The 20325-nt window shown below is 43.5% G+C and overlaps 1 protein-coding gene across 3 annotated transcripts in view; it reads left to right on the forward strand.

Moving 5' to 3' along the window:
* Positions 1–20325, forward strand: part of CEP128 (centrosomal protein 128) — a 532978-nt gene that overhangs the window by 1808 nt on the left and 510845 nt on the right. For 2 of the 3 annotated variants that reach the window (XM_033953417.1, XM_033953420.1), the window contains exons 2-3: positions 3694–3872; positions 17478–17639. In XM_033953417.1, coding sequence (XP_033809308.1) covers positions 17493–17639 — 147 coding nt within the window. In that variant the 5' untranslated portion in view covers positions 3694–3872; positions 17478–17492. The remainder of the gene's footprint in view (positions 1–3693; positions 3873–17477; positions 17640–20325) is intronic. The other variant, XM_033953419.1, reaches the window with a different exon arrangement.

Here is a 20325-nt window from a genome sequence, read left to right on the forward strand (position 1 = left end):
CTAGAGGGACGCATTAGTGCAAGTATCATTGCAAGATGTCAATTGACAGGTACACACTAGTGTATGCTTCATTGTAGGATGTCACTATAGGGACGCACTAGTGCAAGTGTCATTGTTGGATGTCAATTGACAGGTATGCACTAGTGTATGCTTCATTGCAGGATGTCACTAGAGGGACACATTAGTGCAAGTATCATTGCAAGATGTCTATTGACAGGTACGCACTAGTGTATGCTTCATTGCAGGATGTCACTATAGGGACGCACTAGTGCAGGTGTCATTGTGGGATGTCACTATAGGGACGCACTAGTGCATGCTTCATTGCGGGATGTCACTATAGGGACGCACTAGCGCAAGTGTCATTGCAGGATGTCACTTGACAGGGATACACTAGTGCATGCTTCATTGCAGGATGTCGCTAGAGGGATTCACTAGTGCAAGTGTCATTGCAGGATGTCATTATAGGGATGCACTAGTGCATGCTTCATTGCAGGATGTCACTAGAGGGACGTATTAGTGCAAGTATCATTGGAAGATGTCAATTGACAGGTACACACTAGTGTATGTTTCATTGCAGGATGTCTTTATAGGGACGCATTAGTGCAAGTATCATTGCAAGATGTCAATTGACAGGTACGCACTAGTGTATGCTTCATTGCAGGATGTTACTATAGAGATGCACTAGTGCAAGTGTCATTACAGGATGTCACTATAGGGATGCACTAGTGCATTTGTCATTGCAGGATGTCACTATAGGGACGCATTAGTGCAAGTGTCATTGAAGGATGTCAGTTGACAGGGATACATTAGTGCATGCTTCATTGGAAGATGTCACTAGATGGACGCACTAGTGCATGTGTCATTGCAGGATGTTACTATAGGGACGCAATAGTGCAAGTGTCATTGCAGGATGTCACTGTAGGGATGCAATAGTGCATTGGCCATTGCAGGTTGTCACTAGAGGGACACACTAGTGCAAGTGTCATTGCAGGATGTCAATTGACAGGTACGCACTAGTATATGCTTCATTGCAGGATGTCACCATAGGGACGCACTGGTGCAAGTGTCATTGTTGGATATCAATTGACAGGTACGCACTAGTGTATGCTTCATTGCAGGATGTCACTAGAGGGATGCATTAGTGCAAGTATCATTGCAAGATGTCTATTGACAGGTACGCACTAGTGTATGCTTCATTGCAGGATGTCACTATAGGGATGCACTAGTGCATGCTTCATTGCAGGATGTTACTATAAGGACGCACTAGTGCAAATGTCATTGCAGGAAGTCACTATAGGGATTCACTAGTGCATTTGTCATTACAGGATGTCACTATAGGGACGCATTAGTGCAAGTGTCATTGCAGGATGTCAGTTGACAGGGATACACTAGTACATGCTTCATTGCAAGATGTCACTAGATGGACGCACTAGTGCCTGTAATTGCAGGATGTTACTATAGGGACGCAATAGTGCAAGTGTCATTGCAGGATGTCACTGTAGGGATGCACTAGTGCATTTGCCATTGCAAGTTGTCACTAGAGGGACACACTAGTGCAAGTGTCATTGCAGGATGTTACTATAGGGACGCACTAGTAGAAGTGTCATTGCAGATATCACTATAGAGACGCATTACTGCATGCTTCATTGCAGGATGTCACTATAGGGACGCAGTAGCGCAAGTGTCATTGCAGGATGCTACTTGACAGGTATGCACTAGTGCATGCTTCATTGCAAGATGTCACTAAAAGGATGCAGTAGTGCAAGTGTCATTGCAGGATGTCACTTGACAGGGATACACTAGTACATGCTTCATTGCAGGATGTCACTATAGGGATGCAGTAGTGCATGTGTCATTGCAGGATGTCACTATAGGGACGCACTAGTGCATGCTTCATTGTAGGATATCACTATAGGGATGCAGTAGTGCAAGTGTTATTGCAGGATGTCACTATAGGGATGCACTAGTGCATGCCTTATTGCAGGATGTCACTATAGGGATGCAGTAGTGCAAGTGTCATTGCAGGATGTCACTATAGGGATGCATAGTGTATGCCATTGTAGGATGTCACTTGACAAGGACACACTAATGCATTTGCCATTGCAGGATGTCATGATAGGAACACACAAATGTATGTGTCATTGCAGGATGTCACTAGAGGGATGCACTAGTGCATGCTTCATTGCAGGATGTCATGATAGGGACGCGCTAGTGCATGTGTCATTGCAGGATGTCACTATAGGGACTCAGTCGTGCATATGTCATTGCAGGACACATTACTGCTTGTGTGATTGCAGGATGTCATGACAGGGATGCACTAGTGCATTCTTCATTGCATAATGTCACTTGACAGGGACGCATTACTGCTTGTGTCATTTCAGGATGTCATTACAGAGACACACTAGTGCAAATGTCATTGCAGGATGTTACTATAGGGATGCACTACTGCATGTGGTCATTTATGCTACATAACTATTTAAACATCTCCATCATATTTCTCCTTTCCTGCTTTTCCTCCAAATCTTTAAGTCTGTTAAGACAAAGATCACCAACCGTTTTAGTAGCCGTCCTCTGGACCAACTCCATCCTTTTTATATCTTTTTGAAGGTGCGGTCTCCAGAATTGTCCACTATATTCTAAATGAGGTCTCACTAGAGTCTTAGATAGGGGGCATCAATACTTCCTTTTTCCTAAAGGACATAACTCTCCCTGTGCAATAAATAAACAAGTCTGTAGCAGGTTTGCTTATTTGTTGCGAGAAACGAAAGAACCTCTGTCATGCCAGTAAATATTTACAGATTACTACCCCTAAATACCGTAATCCTTAATCTGATGCTTTTACCTCTGGATCCACCCTTGCTCCCTTTCTCCTTCCCCTCCAGCATCTCCCTGCCTTTTTCAATCCAATTCTGTCTCCCCCCCCTACACACCTCTTTCCTGTAGCCTAGAGCTTCACAGATTTCAACAATCAGAACAGAGAAGCTGGAAGGAAACAGCTAAACCATCAGTTTTCTGCTGAAGGGAGATACGTAAAGAGGAATCTTCTTATGGCCTGTGTCTTAGATTTATTGAGAGTTGATGATATGGAATTTTATTGCAGGATTTTTGCAATTTGTAGTGGGCTAAACGTAGTGTATTGAAAGTACTGTATTGTTGTTTGTTGGAACCCAAGCATAGTACCGGGTAGAGCTTTGGATTCTTGCCCAGAAATAGCTAAGAAGAAAAAAATTAAAAAATTTAAATTGAATCAGGTTGGGCAGACTGGATGGACCATTCGGGTCTTTATCTGCCGTCATCTACTATGTTACTATGTTTGTTGTCTTCTGAACCATTGTGAATGTTTTAAATTGTAAACCGCTTAGTTATAGGTGGTTAAGAAATAAATAAATTACTTACAGATAAATCTCTCACTCTAAACTTTGGCAAGTTCACTAAAGTAAATGTATTTTCACAAATCGCTCACCTTTCCTATCTAAGGAGAATGTTTTTATTCAGAATTTCTGAGCACGCCCCCCCCCCAACTCTTTCCACATCGTCTCAGCTAAACTTCCTCTTTGAACCGACTACGTGAGCCATCAGCCAATCAAACGGCTTTAGTTGTCTCCCGATAACTGTCATGTAGCCAGTTAGCAGAACATTTGCAGATTTTAAACTATCCCTGGTCTCACTTGCACACTTCCTCTCGTTAATTAGAACACTGTACGAGCTCACCCTGAATGAAGAGTTCATCTCGCACCAAGGGCATGTATAGCACTGGCTGTATCCTCTCAACTTCAGCAGCGCCAGGGTCTGTCAACTGCATTTCCATAATGCCAGAAATAGCATAAGTGCTATGACGCTGATGAAAATAATCCATAGATAAGATGACTCTGGTAAGCAATTCCCCAAGCTCTGGGTTTTTATTTTTAGTTCAATCATCTTTATTAACATTTTGTTTTATAACATACAATGGGTTACTGACCTAGTACAGGTACAGATCATGACATAATATCGTGACTCCTTTGTTTTTGAGCTCCCAGTTCACCTTAGAATTCAATTTAAATGTGCATGTATTATTTTTAAAATTTTATATAGTATTTTTGCTCCTTTTGTTCCTCTATCATGGAACGTTTACAGATTTTCCTATGGGAGAGGTACCCAACAATTTAAGCTTTCCCTCCCTTCTAGGAAAGGAATCATAAGAATCAAGTATTTTAGAGTCCTTTTATCAAGCTGCGGTAAGAGTTTAATGCGCGTAATACCGCGCGTTAAACCGCCTGCCGCGCTAGCCGCTAACGCCTGCATTGAGCAGGCGTTAGTTTTTTAGCCGGCCGCGGGAGTTAGCGCGGTTTGATAAAAGAACCCCCTAGTCTTTCTTTGGTTTTTAAATTTTCTCAACTCTGGAATGAACTTCCTTTAACCTTGCGATGTCCTAGTCCTTTCCAAGTCTTCTGCAAATCTTTAAAAACTTTCCTATTTGCAAAATATTTTAAAAATTAATTCTCTTGCAATTTTGGTATATATATATACTTTTATTCATTATTGTTAACCGTGTCGAGCTTCCTTATTTGATGACCCGGTATACAAAGCTAAGTTTTAGTTTAGTTTAGTTACATAGAATCAATAACTACCAAAATGAGAAAACCAAAAGTGGGACATATCCTACAACCGAACAAGTTGGTCAGACGTGTGTAAGAGAGTATAATGAAGTCACAAGCTGCAAAATGCCTTAAGGCCTAATAACACAGTGTTGAAAAACATAATTACATTACATTAGAGATTTCTATTCCGCCATGACCTTGCGGTTCAAGGCGGATTACAAAAGTGTTATAGAAGGAGGGTTACAAAGTAAGATCACAGGTCGTTTCCAAAGAGCAGATCAGGTGGTATCAGTGAGTTAGGGAGAAGGAAGGTATTCGTGCTCTTAAGCCTTTTTCAGGGATTTCTTGAAGAATATACTTTTTATTTCCTTTTTGAACATCTTGTAATCTGGGTTTTTATCAGTAGATTGGAGATCTGGTTATCTAATTTTGCTGCTTGAGTGGCTAGTAGGCCGTCATATAGTTTTTTCCCGTTTAACTTCTTTGATTGGGGGTGTGTGAATGGGGTGTGTGTTTTTCTGTGTCTGGTTTATATAATTCGAGACCATAAATCTTCAGTTAGGCAACAGGTTATATGTTTTTTCCTAGCTCACTGTGGGAGAATCCTAAGGGCTCCTTTTACTAAGCTGCGTTAGGGTTTTAACGTGTGCTACATCGCCGCACGCGCTAGACCTGAACGCCTTAACGTTAAGCTGGCGTTAGTTCTAGCTTCGTAGCACGCGGTAATATCCTGCGTGCGCTAAAAGCGCCAGCGCACCTTAGTGGTGACCCCAGGTTTTCCAATCTTTTGATTGAGCCTTTGCGTTCAGCCGCAACTCTTTCATAACTTGCATATAAACACTGTATTCCCCAATCCCTGTTTCAATTAGATTGTAAGCTCTCTCGGACAGGGATCGTCTTTCAGCACTATAGAAATGCTTACTAGTAGTAGAAGCAGGGGGTAGTAAGGGGAGGGGGCTGCGATCTGCCCCGGGTGCTGTTTTAAGGGGGTTGCCAGCACCCGCCCTCCTCTCCACTTCCCCGCACCTTCCTGCCCCCCCCTTGACCACACGCGTGCGCCCCTTCCCTTCCTTCGTACCTTTTTAATCTTTCCCGGCGTGAGCAGTACCATGAACTTGCTGCCCGTGTCGGTGTCGCTCTCTCTCTGACGTCGCTTCTGGGTCCCGCGCCTTAGAAGTGACGTCGGAGGAAGAGCTGACACAATGTGGGCAGCAAGTTCGTACTGCCGCTCTCACTGGGAAAATGAAAGAGGTATTGGGGAGGGGCGCCACTCATTCACGCTACACCACTGAGTAGAAGTAGTTCCTGATGGGATTTTGGAGTCAAACTTTCTCAACTTATACACTGTAAATTTTGTCCCTGAGGCCGTGAAGGGTTGAATGATTTGCCCAAGGAGCAGTTGTGGGATTTGAAACTAGCCCCCTTGGTTGTCAAGCCCATCGCTCTGTCTGCTAAACTCTGCTCTTTAAAGAGATGCACATGGCGAGGTAACAGCCGTTGCCAGAGCAGAGTTAAGTGGCCCAGAAATGTTCAGGTCAGCTTTCAAAACGACTCTCGTGTTCGCTGGCACTTTGTAAACGCAGATTAAACAAGCAGATAGACAAGGGCGACCCGGTCGACATTGTGTATCTGGACTTTCAGAAGGCGTTCGAGAAGGTTCCGCATGAAACTTCAGAAGACTACTTCAGAAAATTGCGAGCCATGGAATCAAGGGAGAAATACTCATGTGGATTAAAAACTGGCTGGAGCATAGGAAATAGAGAGTGGGGGTGAATGGACAATACTCGGACTGGAAGAGCGTCACCAGTGGGGTGCCGCAGGGCTCACTGCTTGGACCTGTGCTCTTCAACATCTTTATAAACGATCTGGACATAGGTATGATGAGTGAGGTGATTTAATTTGTGGACAACACAAAGTTATTCAGCATAGTGAAGACACAGGGGGATTGCAAAGATCTACAATGTGACATAATAAGGCTCGAGGAATGGGCATCGACATGGCAGATGAGGTTCAACGTGGATAAGTGTAAAGTGATGCATGTCGGTAACAAAAATCTCATGCACGAATACAGGATGTCCGGGGCGGTACTTGAAGAAACCTGCCAGGAAAGAGACTTGGGAGTTCTGATCGACAAGTCGATGAAGCCATCTGCGCAATGTGCGGCCGCGGCGAAAAGGGTGAACAGAATGCTAGGAATGATAAAGAAGAGGATCATGAACAAATCGGAGAAGGTTATCATGCCTCTGTACCGGGCCATGGTGCGTCCTCACTTGGAGAACTGTGTACAGCACTGGTCGCCGTACATGAAGAGAGACACAGTACTACTCGAGAGGGTCCAGAGAAGAGCGACTAAGATGGTTAAGGGGTTGGAGGAGTTGCCGTACAGCGAAATATTAGAGAAACTGGGCCTCTTCTCCCTCGAACAGAGGAGATTAAGAGGGGACATGATCGAAACATTCAAGGTACTGAAGGGAATAGACAATAGATAAGGACAGGTTGTTCACCCTCTCCAAGGTAGGGAGAACGAGAGGGAACTCTCTAAAGCTGAAAGGGGATAGATTCCGTACAAACGTAAGGAAGTTCTTCTTCACCCAGAGAGTGGTAAAAAACTGGAACGCTCTACCGGAGGCTGTCATAGGGGAAAACACCCTCCAGGGATTCAAGACTAAGTTAGACAAGTTCCTACTGAACAAGGACGTACGCTGGTAGGGCTAGTCTCAAGGCGGTGGTCTTTGACCAAAAGGGCCGCCGCGTGAGCAGACTGCTGGGCACGATGGACCACTGGTCTGACCCAGCAGCGGCAACTCTTATGATCTGATGTTCTTATCTCAAGAGCTACATGGCACCATCTGAATGTCAAAACTGGCTCCAGCTCCCATGGGGCTCCCCCTTCCTATGCAAAATTGTTTGTAAATTCTGTGCCTCCAGAGACTCCTGAAGTGCACTTATGCAGAATTCCCCCAGGAGTATATTTTGTATGGGAGTTAGGAGAAGTGTCTCAGAGCCGTTAGAATAATTAAAGGTCTGATGTCCATTGCAGACTCAGGCTTCAGAGTGTGTGGATCCCAGAGTAAGGATTTTCAAGAGACTGGACGTGTGGCCCTTCTAGAACAAAGTAATTAGCTTAGGAAAATAAGGCACTCCATTGCGCCTGCAAACATGTCACCTTTTCCAGTACTACGTCCTGTCCTTTCTGGAATCTGTATATGATTCAAGTCTACAAAATCCTGCGTGGAGTAAAATAGGTACAAGCGGATCGATCTTTCACGCCATCAAAAATTACAAAGACTTGATGAAGTTACAGGGAAATTCTTCTAAAATCAATAGGAGAAAATATTTTTTCACTCGGAGAATAGTTAAGATCTGGAATGCGTTGCCTCAGGATGTGGTAAGAGTGGATAGCGTAGCTGGTTTTAAGAAAGGTTTGGACAAATTCATGGAGAGAAAGTCCATAGTCTGTTATTGAGAAAGACATGGGGGAAGCCACTGCTTGCTCTGGATCGGTAGCATGGAATGTTGTTGCTCCTTGGAGTTCCGGAATCTTTTGTTACTCTTTGGGATTCTAGAATCTTCCTTTCTTTAGGATTCTGAATGGAATGTTGCTGCTCCTTGGGGTTCCGGAATCTTTTGTTACTCTTTGGGATTCTAGAATCTTCCTTTCTTTAGGATTCTGAATGGAATGTTGCTACTCCTTGGGGTTCTGGAATCTTTTGTTACTCTTTGGGATTCCAGAATCTTGCTATTCTTTAGGATTCTGAATGGAATGTTGCTATTCTTTGGGGTTCCGGAATCTTTTGTTACTCTTTGGGATTCCAGAATCTTGCTATTCTTTAGGATTCTGAATGGAATGTTGCTACCCCTTGGGGTTCCAGAATCTTTTGTTATTCTTTGGGATTCCAGAATCTTGCTATTCTTTAGGATTCTGAATGGAATGTTGCTACCCCTTGGGGTTCCGGAATCTTTTGTTACTCTTTGGGATTCCAGAATCTTGCTATTCTTTAGGATTCTGAATGGAATGTTGCTACCCCTTGGGGTTCCAGAATCTTTTGTTATTCTTTGGGATTCCAGAATCTTGCTATTCTTTAGGATTCTGAATGGAATGTTGCTGCTCCTTGGGGTTCCGGAATCTTTTGTTACTCTTTGGGAATTCCAGAATCTTGCTATTCTTTAGGATTCTGAATGGAATGTTGCTACCCCTTGGGGTTCCGGAATCTTTTGTTACTCTTTGGGATTCTAGAATCTTCCTTTCTTTAGGATTCTGAATGGAATGTTGCTGCTCCTTGGGGTTCCGGAATCTTTTGTTACTCTTTGGGATTCTAGAATCTTCCTTTCTTTAGGATTCTGAATGGAATGTTGCTGCTCTTTGGGTTTTGGCCAGGTACTAGTGACCTGGATTGTCCACCATGTAGGCGGTCCCTGTCAGACAGACACCTGAGAGGCATGCCTTGTTGATGAAACCGTTAGACTTCTGCACACCTTTGAGGCCACTGAGGCTTATTAACACGATCCATAGCACGCTCTGTTCAGTGAGCAGAATTCTGGCAGCCATTGCCGCGGCCAGTTAACTTTTGTGCACTCCAGCACAGCTTGCAAATCATAATTCAATCTGAACCCTATTGCTGAGAGAGATTGATAAGACTAAATGACCTGATACATTCCAAAAACATGGTCCTATTGTTGCAATGAAGACAATTGGCTGCTCGTTTAGTAAGTCAGAAATGATTCAAAGCAAGCATGGTATTCTGGAACCGGCTCATGTTGGCAGAGGCCGGTAGCAGTTCTTATCTTGCCAAAGCTGTTCTGTTTCCACAGCACAGATGCTGTGGATTCATTGGTTTTTCGGGTTTATTTTTAAGTAGGAGAATATTCATTTATATAGAAAGTGGTTCTGTCGCGCAGGTTTGGCTGAAATGTGTAGTCCACTATCCACTTCAATGTTGTCTTGTGACACTGGTCTCAAAGCCAATGGCAGTTTAGGATATAAAATTTTACTGTTTTGTTTTATAGAAGAAAAGCCTGAAATGTTTATTAAACAGAAATAACAGTTTGCAATATGGTCATTTGAGGGCATTATCTTCAAGCTGTACGCCGTGGGCTCTGGGGAGTAAGAGTTGTTGAAGGAGGCATTCTTCAGGATTTGGGGATGCTGAGGCGTGCTGGTCATGAAGGTGAATTAATTTAATTTGTACACAAGAATTGCCGCTGCTGGGTCAGACCAGTGGTCCGCTCCCGCGGTGGCCCCCAAGTCAAAGACCCTTTATCCCCAAAGAGCTCAGAACGGGTTACAGGTCGAACATACATAATTTCAGTACGTTTTTATCCTAACCTGACACATACTAGGGGGGTCTAATATTAATATACAAAATATACAGTTTACTGGCTACAATTTGCCATAGTTACCCATACTGTGCAAGGATTTCAGTCTAAGTTTCATCCTAATTTGACACACAAATAGTTAATGTGTATGATTTTAAAATACAAGTTATCCTTATGCGACACGTATTGGTTCTGGCATAAGCCTTGCGGTTCTATGCGGCTTACAAAAGAGGCAAAACTGACCAGTGTCAGCGAGCTACATTAAGACTCGTTGACAGAATATACAGTACTCCCCCAAAATTCGTGGGGATTCCATTCTAGGAACCCCCGTGAATTAAAAAAAAAACTGCCGAATGCAGTTTTTTACCTGTCAAAAGGCAGGGAGGCAGGAGAGGTTCAGCTGGTGCATCGGCAGGTGAAGAAAATCACTCGCGGTCTGCTCCGACCGCCTCTTCCTGTAGTAAAATCGGGCTACACCCATCAGGAGCTGCTTTAACATGCAGTTCCTGATGGGTGTAGCCCGACTTTACTACAGGAAGTGGCGGTCGGAGCAAACCGCAAATGAGCGAGTCTGCGATTTGCGAACTGTGAATTCGAGGGGGAACACTGTATTTACAAAGTGCTATATAACTTGGCAACAGCGGTAAACTAAGGTTTAGAGGTCGGCAGATGAGGCCTAGCAGACCAATGTCAGTGAGCTACGTCATAAGTGAGAAGCGAGGTTAGCATTTGAGGTAGCTTCCGAGAGTATCTAAGAAGGACTGCTGAATTTCAGGAAAAAGTATGTTTTTAGGAGCTCCCTAAAGTCCATGGAGGAGGTTGATGCGTTGACCAGTTGACTCGGTTCTGGGTCTTTGGTGGCCGCTTGGTAAGATGATAATCTGCTGATGAATCTCTTTTGAGTGCAGCCTTTGAGGAGAAGGTGAAGAACCATCGATGATGTGTGGATCGACCAGGGCCGGAGAATATGAATTGATTAGTGAGGTAGTTAGGTAGTGGGAAACAAACAGCGAAGGAGACTCTGGTGCCCAATCACTTTTATGAATATCAAGACTCGACAAGATCGTGTTTCGGCCCAAAAGGGCCTGCCTCAGGAGTCTGAAAATCGGATTGAGGGTGTTTACACTGTTCTTCTAAAGGTATTAAGTTAATGTATTGAAATATTAAAAGTGGCTCTTAGAGCCGATACTGCGGTTCTAACCAAAGCTTGGCCGCAATCCTTGTGCACAAACTTTCTTCAAGGGAGCAAAAGATAGCTTCATATCCAAGTTTATTATATAGTTTGATTAATCGCCTAACCTACATTCTAGGCGATATACAAAAATGGTTACAAATATCTTATGGACAGGGACCATAAGTAGAGATAAACACTGAGTGGATATATTTTAAAGCCCACATAACACAGTTCTTACACTTTATCAACGAGGTTCAACATAACCAACAACCACCTGGTGAAGATAAGTATATTATATATAATAGCAACTCACATAGAGTGTCTTGTTGATATACTAAAGGTGGTATGGGGACGTTGAAGGCGATGATGGTCCCCTTGTTAACCTCGTTTTGGTGACATCACTAAAAACATTGGTTATAAGGTCTGAGCACTTCACATTTAAATAAGGATATTAATTAAGTAACATTTACTGTTTAATTAGAGCTGTGATTTATTAATACTATTACAAATATCTAAAAACATAGGTAAATTATTACATAGACACACAATATTTCAAAAACAAAACAACAAAAATTCATAAATACAATATCGAAACAACAGGAAGATTATTTAAAGGTTACAATCTGTATTAAATTTAATATAAGGGTAAAAACAATGGGAGGGAAGACAAACATGAAAAAAAGAAGTATAAGATAAAGATAGATTAAAAGAACATTTATTCACTAAAAGCATCATTAAAAAGGAAACTTTTAAGCTTAGTCTTGAATTTGTCTAAATTCTTTTCCTCTCTTATATAGAGTGGGAGATCATTCCAAGACTGGGGGGCAGTCACTGAAAAAATAGTAAGACGCCTCGTATTAATGACTCTCAATGAGGGAATGGCCAATAAATGTTGATCCTGAGATCTCAGTGTTCGGGAAGTAGTGTAAGGAATTAAAACTCTAAAAATAAAAGCGGGGGTTTGAAATATTAATGATTTAAAAGTGAGTAAACATATTTTAAATAAAATGCGATGTGCAACGGGAAGCCAGTGTGCCTCCTTGAGTAAGGGTGAGACATGGTCAAATTTTTTAGCTTTATTTTGATAGAGGCGTTCTGAATATGATACCACCAATGACCCTTTCAGAACAATCACTGTCCCTAGGCAAAATGGCAAAACATATTTATTTATTTATTTCTTCCATTTGTGCATCACACATACCTATACAAGCTCTAGGCGACATTACAGAGGAAGGGGTTAGAAGAGGGTAGGGAGGACTGCGGAGGGCAGGAAGGAGTGGAGAGGAGAGAAATTCCTAACTTTACAGATAGGAGCACCATCTATGTAAATGATATGTAAATGAACTGAAGTAATATTTAAAAAGGAATAGAAGGGAGGAACCGCTAAACAATACAATTCAGGGAGATTCACTTAATAAAATAAAAACAGGGGTAAAAACAATGGAATAAAATTTTAAATTATTTATAAACTGGGGAAAAAATAAAATCAAATATGCCTGACAGAAGTCCAATTTCCTGAAGCGGCTCTGTTGCCTCAGCATAATTCCAACGGCAAAAGTCCAGACGGGACAGATATCAGCTCAGGCTTTCCAGCTGCTGCAGCCTCGACTCATTGCGTCCAAGCAGAAAATGTACAGAGAAAGAAAAATCCAGCACTGGGCCACACTGCTCTCGGTGGGTGGCAGATGCTCATGGGCAGCTCCCGAAGAATACAGCACTCTGCCTCCATCAGTGGACAACCGGGAGGAGGAGTCCACGGCACGGTCCCACTCCACGGATACGGAGATATCACCAGCTCCTCCCCCAACGAGAGAGCAGACACCGCCCCATCCTAGGCAACAACCAGCAGTGATCAACCATACCTCCACTGGCCCCGCCTCCAGCAATGATCTCCCTGCAGCGAACTGCAGTCACCACACGCAGATAGGAAGGGCCTCTGCTGACAATTAACCGTTCCAGGCCTTTAGGTTAGTCGACCGTTATGCTGTGATTCTATAACTGTCAAACTCCTCCTATCCAAGATGTTTTCTGACTCGCCCGAGTGAAAATTAAAACAAAAAAGTACAGAACCCTCTTCCGCAGGCTGTCGTAGGTGAAAACACCATCCAGAGACAAGTTCCTGTGGAACTAGAACGTACGCAGGTAGGGCTGGTCTCGGTTAAGGCGCTGGTCTTTGACCTGGGGGCCACCGCGGGAGCGGACTGCTGGGCAGGATGGACCACTGGTCTGACCCAGCAGCAGCAGTTCTTAAAACTATGAATAAGGTAGATGAAAGGAACAAAAGAAAGTAGAAAGCAACAAAATAAAACTAAATAGAACTAAAAACTTAAAAATATAAGAGAGAGACACTGAAGCCCAGTAATGTAATGTATGTTTACATCTTTTTTTTTTTTTTTTTTTAATCTTTATTGATTTTCAAACTGTGACAGTGCAATACAATTAATTTAAACATAAACACTACATAGAACGCACTTTAAATACACAATTAATACATAAAGCAATCATTTTCTCCCTCCTCCTCCCCATAAGTAATACAAGAAGGCATACATATGTAATTACAATATTATAGATAAGTAATACATTCCCCTCCCCCCACCCACCCTGGATGTGTAAGGAAATCAATGCGATTCAATAAATGCAGTCATTGGGCTCCACACCTTATTAAATGTATTACTTTTTTTTTAGTTCAATAAATTTTTATTCAGTATTTTAAAAAAAATACAAGGAGCAATTCAAATACATAAAAGTAGTATAACATTTTGCATTAATATACAGTTATTTATAAAGGCCCATATTATTAAGAAAAGCTCAGAGTATTGGATTTGTTTGTGGTGATGTATGACAATAGAAAGTGAAATAGGACAAAGTAAAAATTGAAAGAGAGAGGAAAAAATTTATTACTAAACCCCAAACATTCCGCATTCATTCTCTCATACTTGTTAATTTCCTCGAACAAAAGTTTGAGCCAAAGCAGTTTGTGCTTTGTGTATCTATCCTTTTGCCGGAATGAACTGTTTCACTCACGACTTACATTTCTGAAACTAGCACCCATTTCGCATCCGTGCTCTGTGGTCATGCTTGTGAAAGGAGAAGCAGTTCTCAGAAGCCGGAAGTGAATGCTCAGTTCTTGCTCACAGACTTTAAAAGCCTGCACCGTGGAGATTGAAACCGGTTGTGGACTAAGACTGGTTTGAACCCAGCCTGGGAGCAGCGTCTGTGCCGATGGGAGATGCTAGTGTGAAGTCTTTGGCATAAGAGCAAAACGTCATTCATTGCTTTCACTGTCCCAGAGGACACGGACACACACACTCTCTCTGCGTCTGAAAAAAAACCTGTAATTAATTCTGCAATCCATTTTTTCCTCCCCATTTCCAGAGGGCTTACTTATGGCCTTTTAGCAGCCTTAGGCTGTCTACCTGCTGCTGATTCAGCTACTCTGGAAATGTTTGTGAGTCTGAGTCTTTTGCATGGATTGTCTGTGGCGGTTCTTTGAGGTGTCCGAGATTACTGGCATGAAGGTTACGATGCCTGTCAAAGGCTTTACTATCTGAAATGTCTTTATGTTGATATTTTGGGGGTGGGTGGTATCTGCTGGAAGCCTAAAACGGAAACAGAGTCGGATTTGGGATTTGCGTGTAATTATAGTGGTTCATTTCGTCTCTTGTTTTCATGTTACTTATCCTTTTATTTTGCAATTTAAAATATAAGAACATTGCAGCACAAGCAGATAACATGACCAATTTAGCAAGTAATTCAAAAATGAAGGGAAAAAAATGTATCTTAGTCCACATCGTGGAGATCATAAGCTATAACATATATCAGTAACTAATTAAACAAAACAAGCATAGTCAAATCTTTAATTAAACACCTAACAACCACCAATACTGTAATTATTAAGAAATATTACTTTCAAGAACAGCGTAGCTGGTTTTAAGAAAGGTTTGGACAAATTCCTGGAGGAAAAGTCCATAGTCTGTTATTAAGACATGAGGGAAGCCTCTGCTTGCCCTGGATTGGTAGCATGGAATGTTGCTACTCTTTGGATTTTGACCAGGTACTAGTGACCTGGATTGGCCACCGTGAGAACGGCCTACTGGGCTTTATGGACCATTGATATGACCCAGTAAGGCTATTCTTATGTTATTACACTTCCCCCTCCCCATTCGCGGTTCCTGCACTCGCGGTTTCATATAAGCGCAATTTTTTCTGGGGAGGGGGAAAATAAAAAAATCAGTCTTAATGTAAAAAAATCCCATCTTTTTTCCTCCCTGCCGCCTTCCCGGCCTTACCTGGTGGTCTAGAGCAGTGGTTCCCAACCCTGTCCTGAATATGCATGGAGCAGATTTGCACGCCTATCACTTCCATTATATGCAAATCTCTCTCATGCATATTCATTAGGGCTAGCCTGAAAACCCGATTGGCTTGGTGGTCCTCCAGGACAGGGTTGGGAACCACTGGTCTAGAGGGCTTTCGGGGCAGGAGCGATCTTCCTACGCTCCTGCCCCGTGCAGATCGCCATGAGGAAATGGCTGCTGGGAGTTCCCGTAGTCTCTTGAGACTACATCGGGAACTCCCTACATCCATTTCCTGATGGCGATCTGTACAGGGCAGGAGCATAGGAAGATCGCTCCTGCCCCGAAAGCCCTCTAGACCACCAGGTAAGGCCGGGAAGGCAGGAGGGAGGTGGGGTGGGTCAGAGCCGGATAATCGCAGTTTTTTGGCATTCGTGGTCCGGCTCTGCCCATATCCCCCGCGAATGACGAGGGAGAAGTGTAGATGTACAGTATCTTTAAGAAAATGCCCTCAAAGTAATGGATCCAGGAAACCAAATTTATCAATCTTGACCCTTTATGTATATTATTATTTTTTTTTATGGCTAATTGTATTGAATCTAAACACACTCGCAAGAACACCTCTTTCGTTATAAGACTAAAGTCTCTGCTGTATTTGAGGAAGGCTCTTTTCAGTCTGTCCAGTTTAACTTGGTAATTCTCGTTCGAAGTGCCAAACTGGGTCAGACCAGAGATTTCTCGCACTCAGTCTCCATCAGTGGTGGGCAGTGGGCAGTTGGAGCAACGAGGGCATCAGTCATGATTTGGCAATACCCTGTACAGCAGAGTCTCTGACTAAACTTGCCTCGTCTCATATTGTGTGGTCTAACTATATCATAAATATATCTCTAAAAATGTCATTGTGTTTATAGCTATATATTATTGTATGATAGATATGTTGGGGTGAGGGGGGGTTCTATAGGGGTACTTTTCAGGTGGACAGTTAGGAAGTGATCTTGAAATACACCTCTCCCTCTGTATTTGCTGTGATAGGGGATTAACTGAACCGCAAATAACTTTTTCATATGTTATTTGCTGTTTTCTATTAAAAACCACAGTGAATATGGTGAAACCGCGAATAACACGGGGGGAGACCTGGCCTGTTCCTGAAGGAGAGGCAACACACGGTGACGAAAGTGCTGGAAATCAGCGATTTTCTCTGTAAACGCTTGGAATCAGCGATTTCTCTATGCAAGCTGATGTAATTTGGAGGGAGGAGCCAGCATGCTAAAAACCGCGATTGCTGAAACCACGAATACAGAGGAAGAAGTGTTTTTCTATAGTGCTACCAGACGTACGCAGCGCTGTACAGTCACAAAGGAGACAGTCCCTGCTCCAAAGAGCTTACAATCTAAACAGACAAGATAGACAAACAGGATGTCATAGATACAGTTAAGGGGAACTGTTAATCTGCTACAATCAAGCCATTGTGACATCACTGATGAGGTTGGCTCTTATTGGTGGAATGAGGCATTGTGACATCACAATCTCAGCTCTGCTTCCCAAAGACTGAAACTCTTCACACTACTACTAGGAATTACACTTCTCCCTCCGTATCCGCTGTGATAGGGGATTAACAGAACCACAAATAACTTTTTCATATGTTATTCATTGTTTTCTACTAAAAACTATCGTGAATAGGGTGAAACTGCGAATAACATGGTGGGAGACCTGGTCTGTTCTTGAAGGAGAGGCAAAACACGGTGAAGAAAGTGCCGGGAATCAGTGATTTCTCTATGCAAGCTGACATAGGAGGAGCCAGCAAGCTAAAAACTGCGAATAATCGAAACCGCGATTGCTGAAACCGCAAATACAGAGAGAGAAGTGTAGTTCAGTTGTACTTAGCCATCTAATTTCATAGAGGTCTTCATTTGTTATGGTGGTTCTTAGAAATAAATTGAGGGATGCAGTTAATTGAGCCTCTTGAGAAACCTGTACAGAGGGCGGAGTAAGTAAATTATACATGTTTACTTCTAGTAGGGCTTGAAAGTCTTTGGGGAGGCTGGCGAGCTTGTGGATGATTTATTTTGCCTTTTGTTTTCTCCTCTGCCCCCCCACCTCCCCTCCTCCCCTCAGGAGTTCTAGACACTAATGGCGGGATCATCAACTGATTCGGACTCCTTCCTTCCAAGCCGAGCAAGCAAACGGGAACCTCTGAGAGCAAGCCACAGGCGAGGAAGAGCCGGCAGGGCCGAGGAAGTTACGGAGAAGATCCACACCTTAGCAAGCACTTTACAGGTGCATTAACGGTTATTCTGTAGCCAGACACATACCCTAGAGTTTATAAAGGAAGCCAGGAAGAAGCGTTGCGCTGTGTTACTTCAGGACCTCTCGTTCCACTAAGGAGTAGCTGCAATATCAGATCGAGCAGGAGAAGCCAGGGTTTGAGGGTAGGATATGAATAATTTGTAGGTCTGGTGGCTGGAAAACCTACATTGGTGCTGGGTTCTGGAGGTTAGTAAACCTGATCTGGATAATCTAGGACAAGTAATATATTTATTTTGGCATTTTCTTGGTGTCATGCAATTTATTTTTAATATATATATATTTTTTTTCATTTGTAGTACAGTACAGACAAAAGTTTACAAAGTTAATAGTAAAAAGAGTCCAGAGTTCCAGTGATCCTTCTGGTCCTGGAGTTTTAAGTGGTTCTGAAACCTTTCCTAAGACCCAGCTAAAATACAGTATAAGCTGTCTGATAACCTACTTGAACTTGTACATGTACTAACAACTTTATTGAATGTCCCTGTCAAACTGTCCCTTGTAACTTCCTGGGTGACTGACCCATCCTCTTGTAATGTAATCCGACCTTGAACTGAACAGATAAAGGCAGAACAGAAAACAACATAATATATAGCATCTGTACTGCCCTCGAGTGAAAGTGATGCTAAATGCAGTGGTTTGGTGGGGGTGGGGGAGGCAGAGTGCCCCGGGTGCCATATTTGCAGGAGCCTGTCTTCCTCTCTGCCCCCTTCCACGCACCTCTTGAAATGTTCACTGGCGCAATCAGAATTTTCCACCTGCGGCTCGTGCTGGCCTCAGCTCCATTTTATTTATTTATAGTACTAGTCATTAAGCCCGTTACATTAACGGGTGCTAGAATATATGTCTGTCTGTCTTTCAGTCTCTCTCCCTCCCGCTGTGTCTCTCTCTCTCCCTGGCCACCATTCTCTGTCTGTCTTCCCGCTGTGCCTCTCTCTCTCCCTGGCCACCATTCTCTGTCTGTCTTTCTGTCCCTCTCCCTGCCCATGTGTCTTTCTTCCTTTTTTCCGATTCCCTCCCTCCCGCTGTCTATCTGTCATTATTTCCCTCCTTTTCCCTGTGCAGCATGTTCACCCCATTTCCCTGTGCAGTAGCAACAGCATTTCCCTCCTCCCCCCCCTTCACTTTCCTTTGCAGAAGCAGCAGCGGTATTTCCCTTCCCCTCCAGGTCCCTGTGAAGTAGTAGCAGAATGTTCTCCCACCCCCATTCCCTTCTCTTACCGCGAGCTGTCCTGCTCCGTTCGGCCCCTCCCTTCTCTTAACGATCTGGCCTGCTCTGTTCGGCCCCTCCTGCTTCCCTTCCCGCGGTGTAGCCTGCGTTCCAGTAGCTGGAGTCGTGTTCTTTTTCGGCCCCCCCTTCCCTTTCCGCGGGCTGGCCTGCTGCGGCCGAAGGTTTTTTTTCAAATTTAAAAGTGCCGGCGGCGGCCCCTCTCACGATCCCCGCCAGCGTCGGAAGCCGACATTGCAGCTTGAGAGGTGGAGAGCAGGGAGTCCAGCGCTGCCGGCCAGTTTGCCGAGACCGCTATGTTAGATGGAGTGAGGGACCCTTGTATGCGTGCATGCGCACTCTGCCGACCATAGAACTACAGATCAGGCAACATGGTGGTAGAGTGCGCATGCGCGCTTAGCGTTTTATTATATTAGATTTAAATACCACATAACCTAAGTGGTGTACATTCAGGCACTCAAGCGTTTTTCCCTGTCTGTCCCGGTGGGCTCACATTCTATCTAATGTACCTGGATAATGGGGGGATTAAGTGACTTGCCCAGGGTCACAATGAGCAGTGTGAATTTGAACCCACAACCTCAGGGTGCCAAAGCTGTAGCTTTAACCACTGCCAGATATGGTCTCTTAAACCAAACACAATACTCCAAGTGGGGCCTTACCAATGACCTGTACAGGGGCATCAACACCTTCTTCCTTCTACTGACTACGCCTCTCTTTATACAGCCCAGAATCCTTCTGGCAGCAGCCACTGCCTTGTCACACTGTTTTTTCGCCTTTAGATCTTCGGACACTATCACCCCAAGGTCCCTCTCCCCGTCCGTGCATATCAGCTTCTCTCCTCCCAGCATATACGGTTCCTTCCTATTATTAATCCCCAAATGCATTACTCTGCATTTCTTTGCATTGAATTTTAGTTGCCAGGCATTAGACCATTCCTCTAACTTTTGCAGATCCTTTTTCATATTTTCCACTCCCTCTTCGGTGTCTACTCTGTTACAAATCTTGGTATCATCTGCAAAAAGGCACACTTTTCCTTCTAACCCTTCAGCAATGTCACTTACATACATATTGAACAGGATTGGCCCCAGCACCGAACCCTGAGGGACTCCACTAGTCACCTTTCCTTCCTTCGAGCGACTTCCATTAACCACCACCCTCTGGCGTCTGTCCGACAGCCAGTTTCTGACCCAGTTCACCACTTTGGGTCCTAACTTCAGCCCTTCAAGTTTGTTCAACATCCTCCTATGAGGAACTGTATCAAAGGCTTTGCTGAAATCCAAGTAAATTACATCTAGCATATGTCCTCGATCCAGCTCTCTGGTCACCCAATCAAAAAATTCAATCAGGTTCATTTGGCACGATTTACCTTTTGTAAAGCCATGTTGCCTCGGATCCTGTAACCCATTAGATTCAAGGAAGTTCACTATCCTTTCT

The sequence above is a fragment of the Geotrypetes seraphini genome, chromosome 7 (genome assembly GCF_902459505.1).
Source record: "Geotrypetes seraphini chromosome 7, aGeoSer1.1, whole genome shotgun sequence".
NCBI lineage: Eukaryota > Metazoa > Chordata > Amphibia > Gymnophiona > Dermophiidae > Geotrypetes > Geotrypetes seraphini.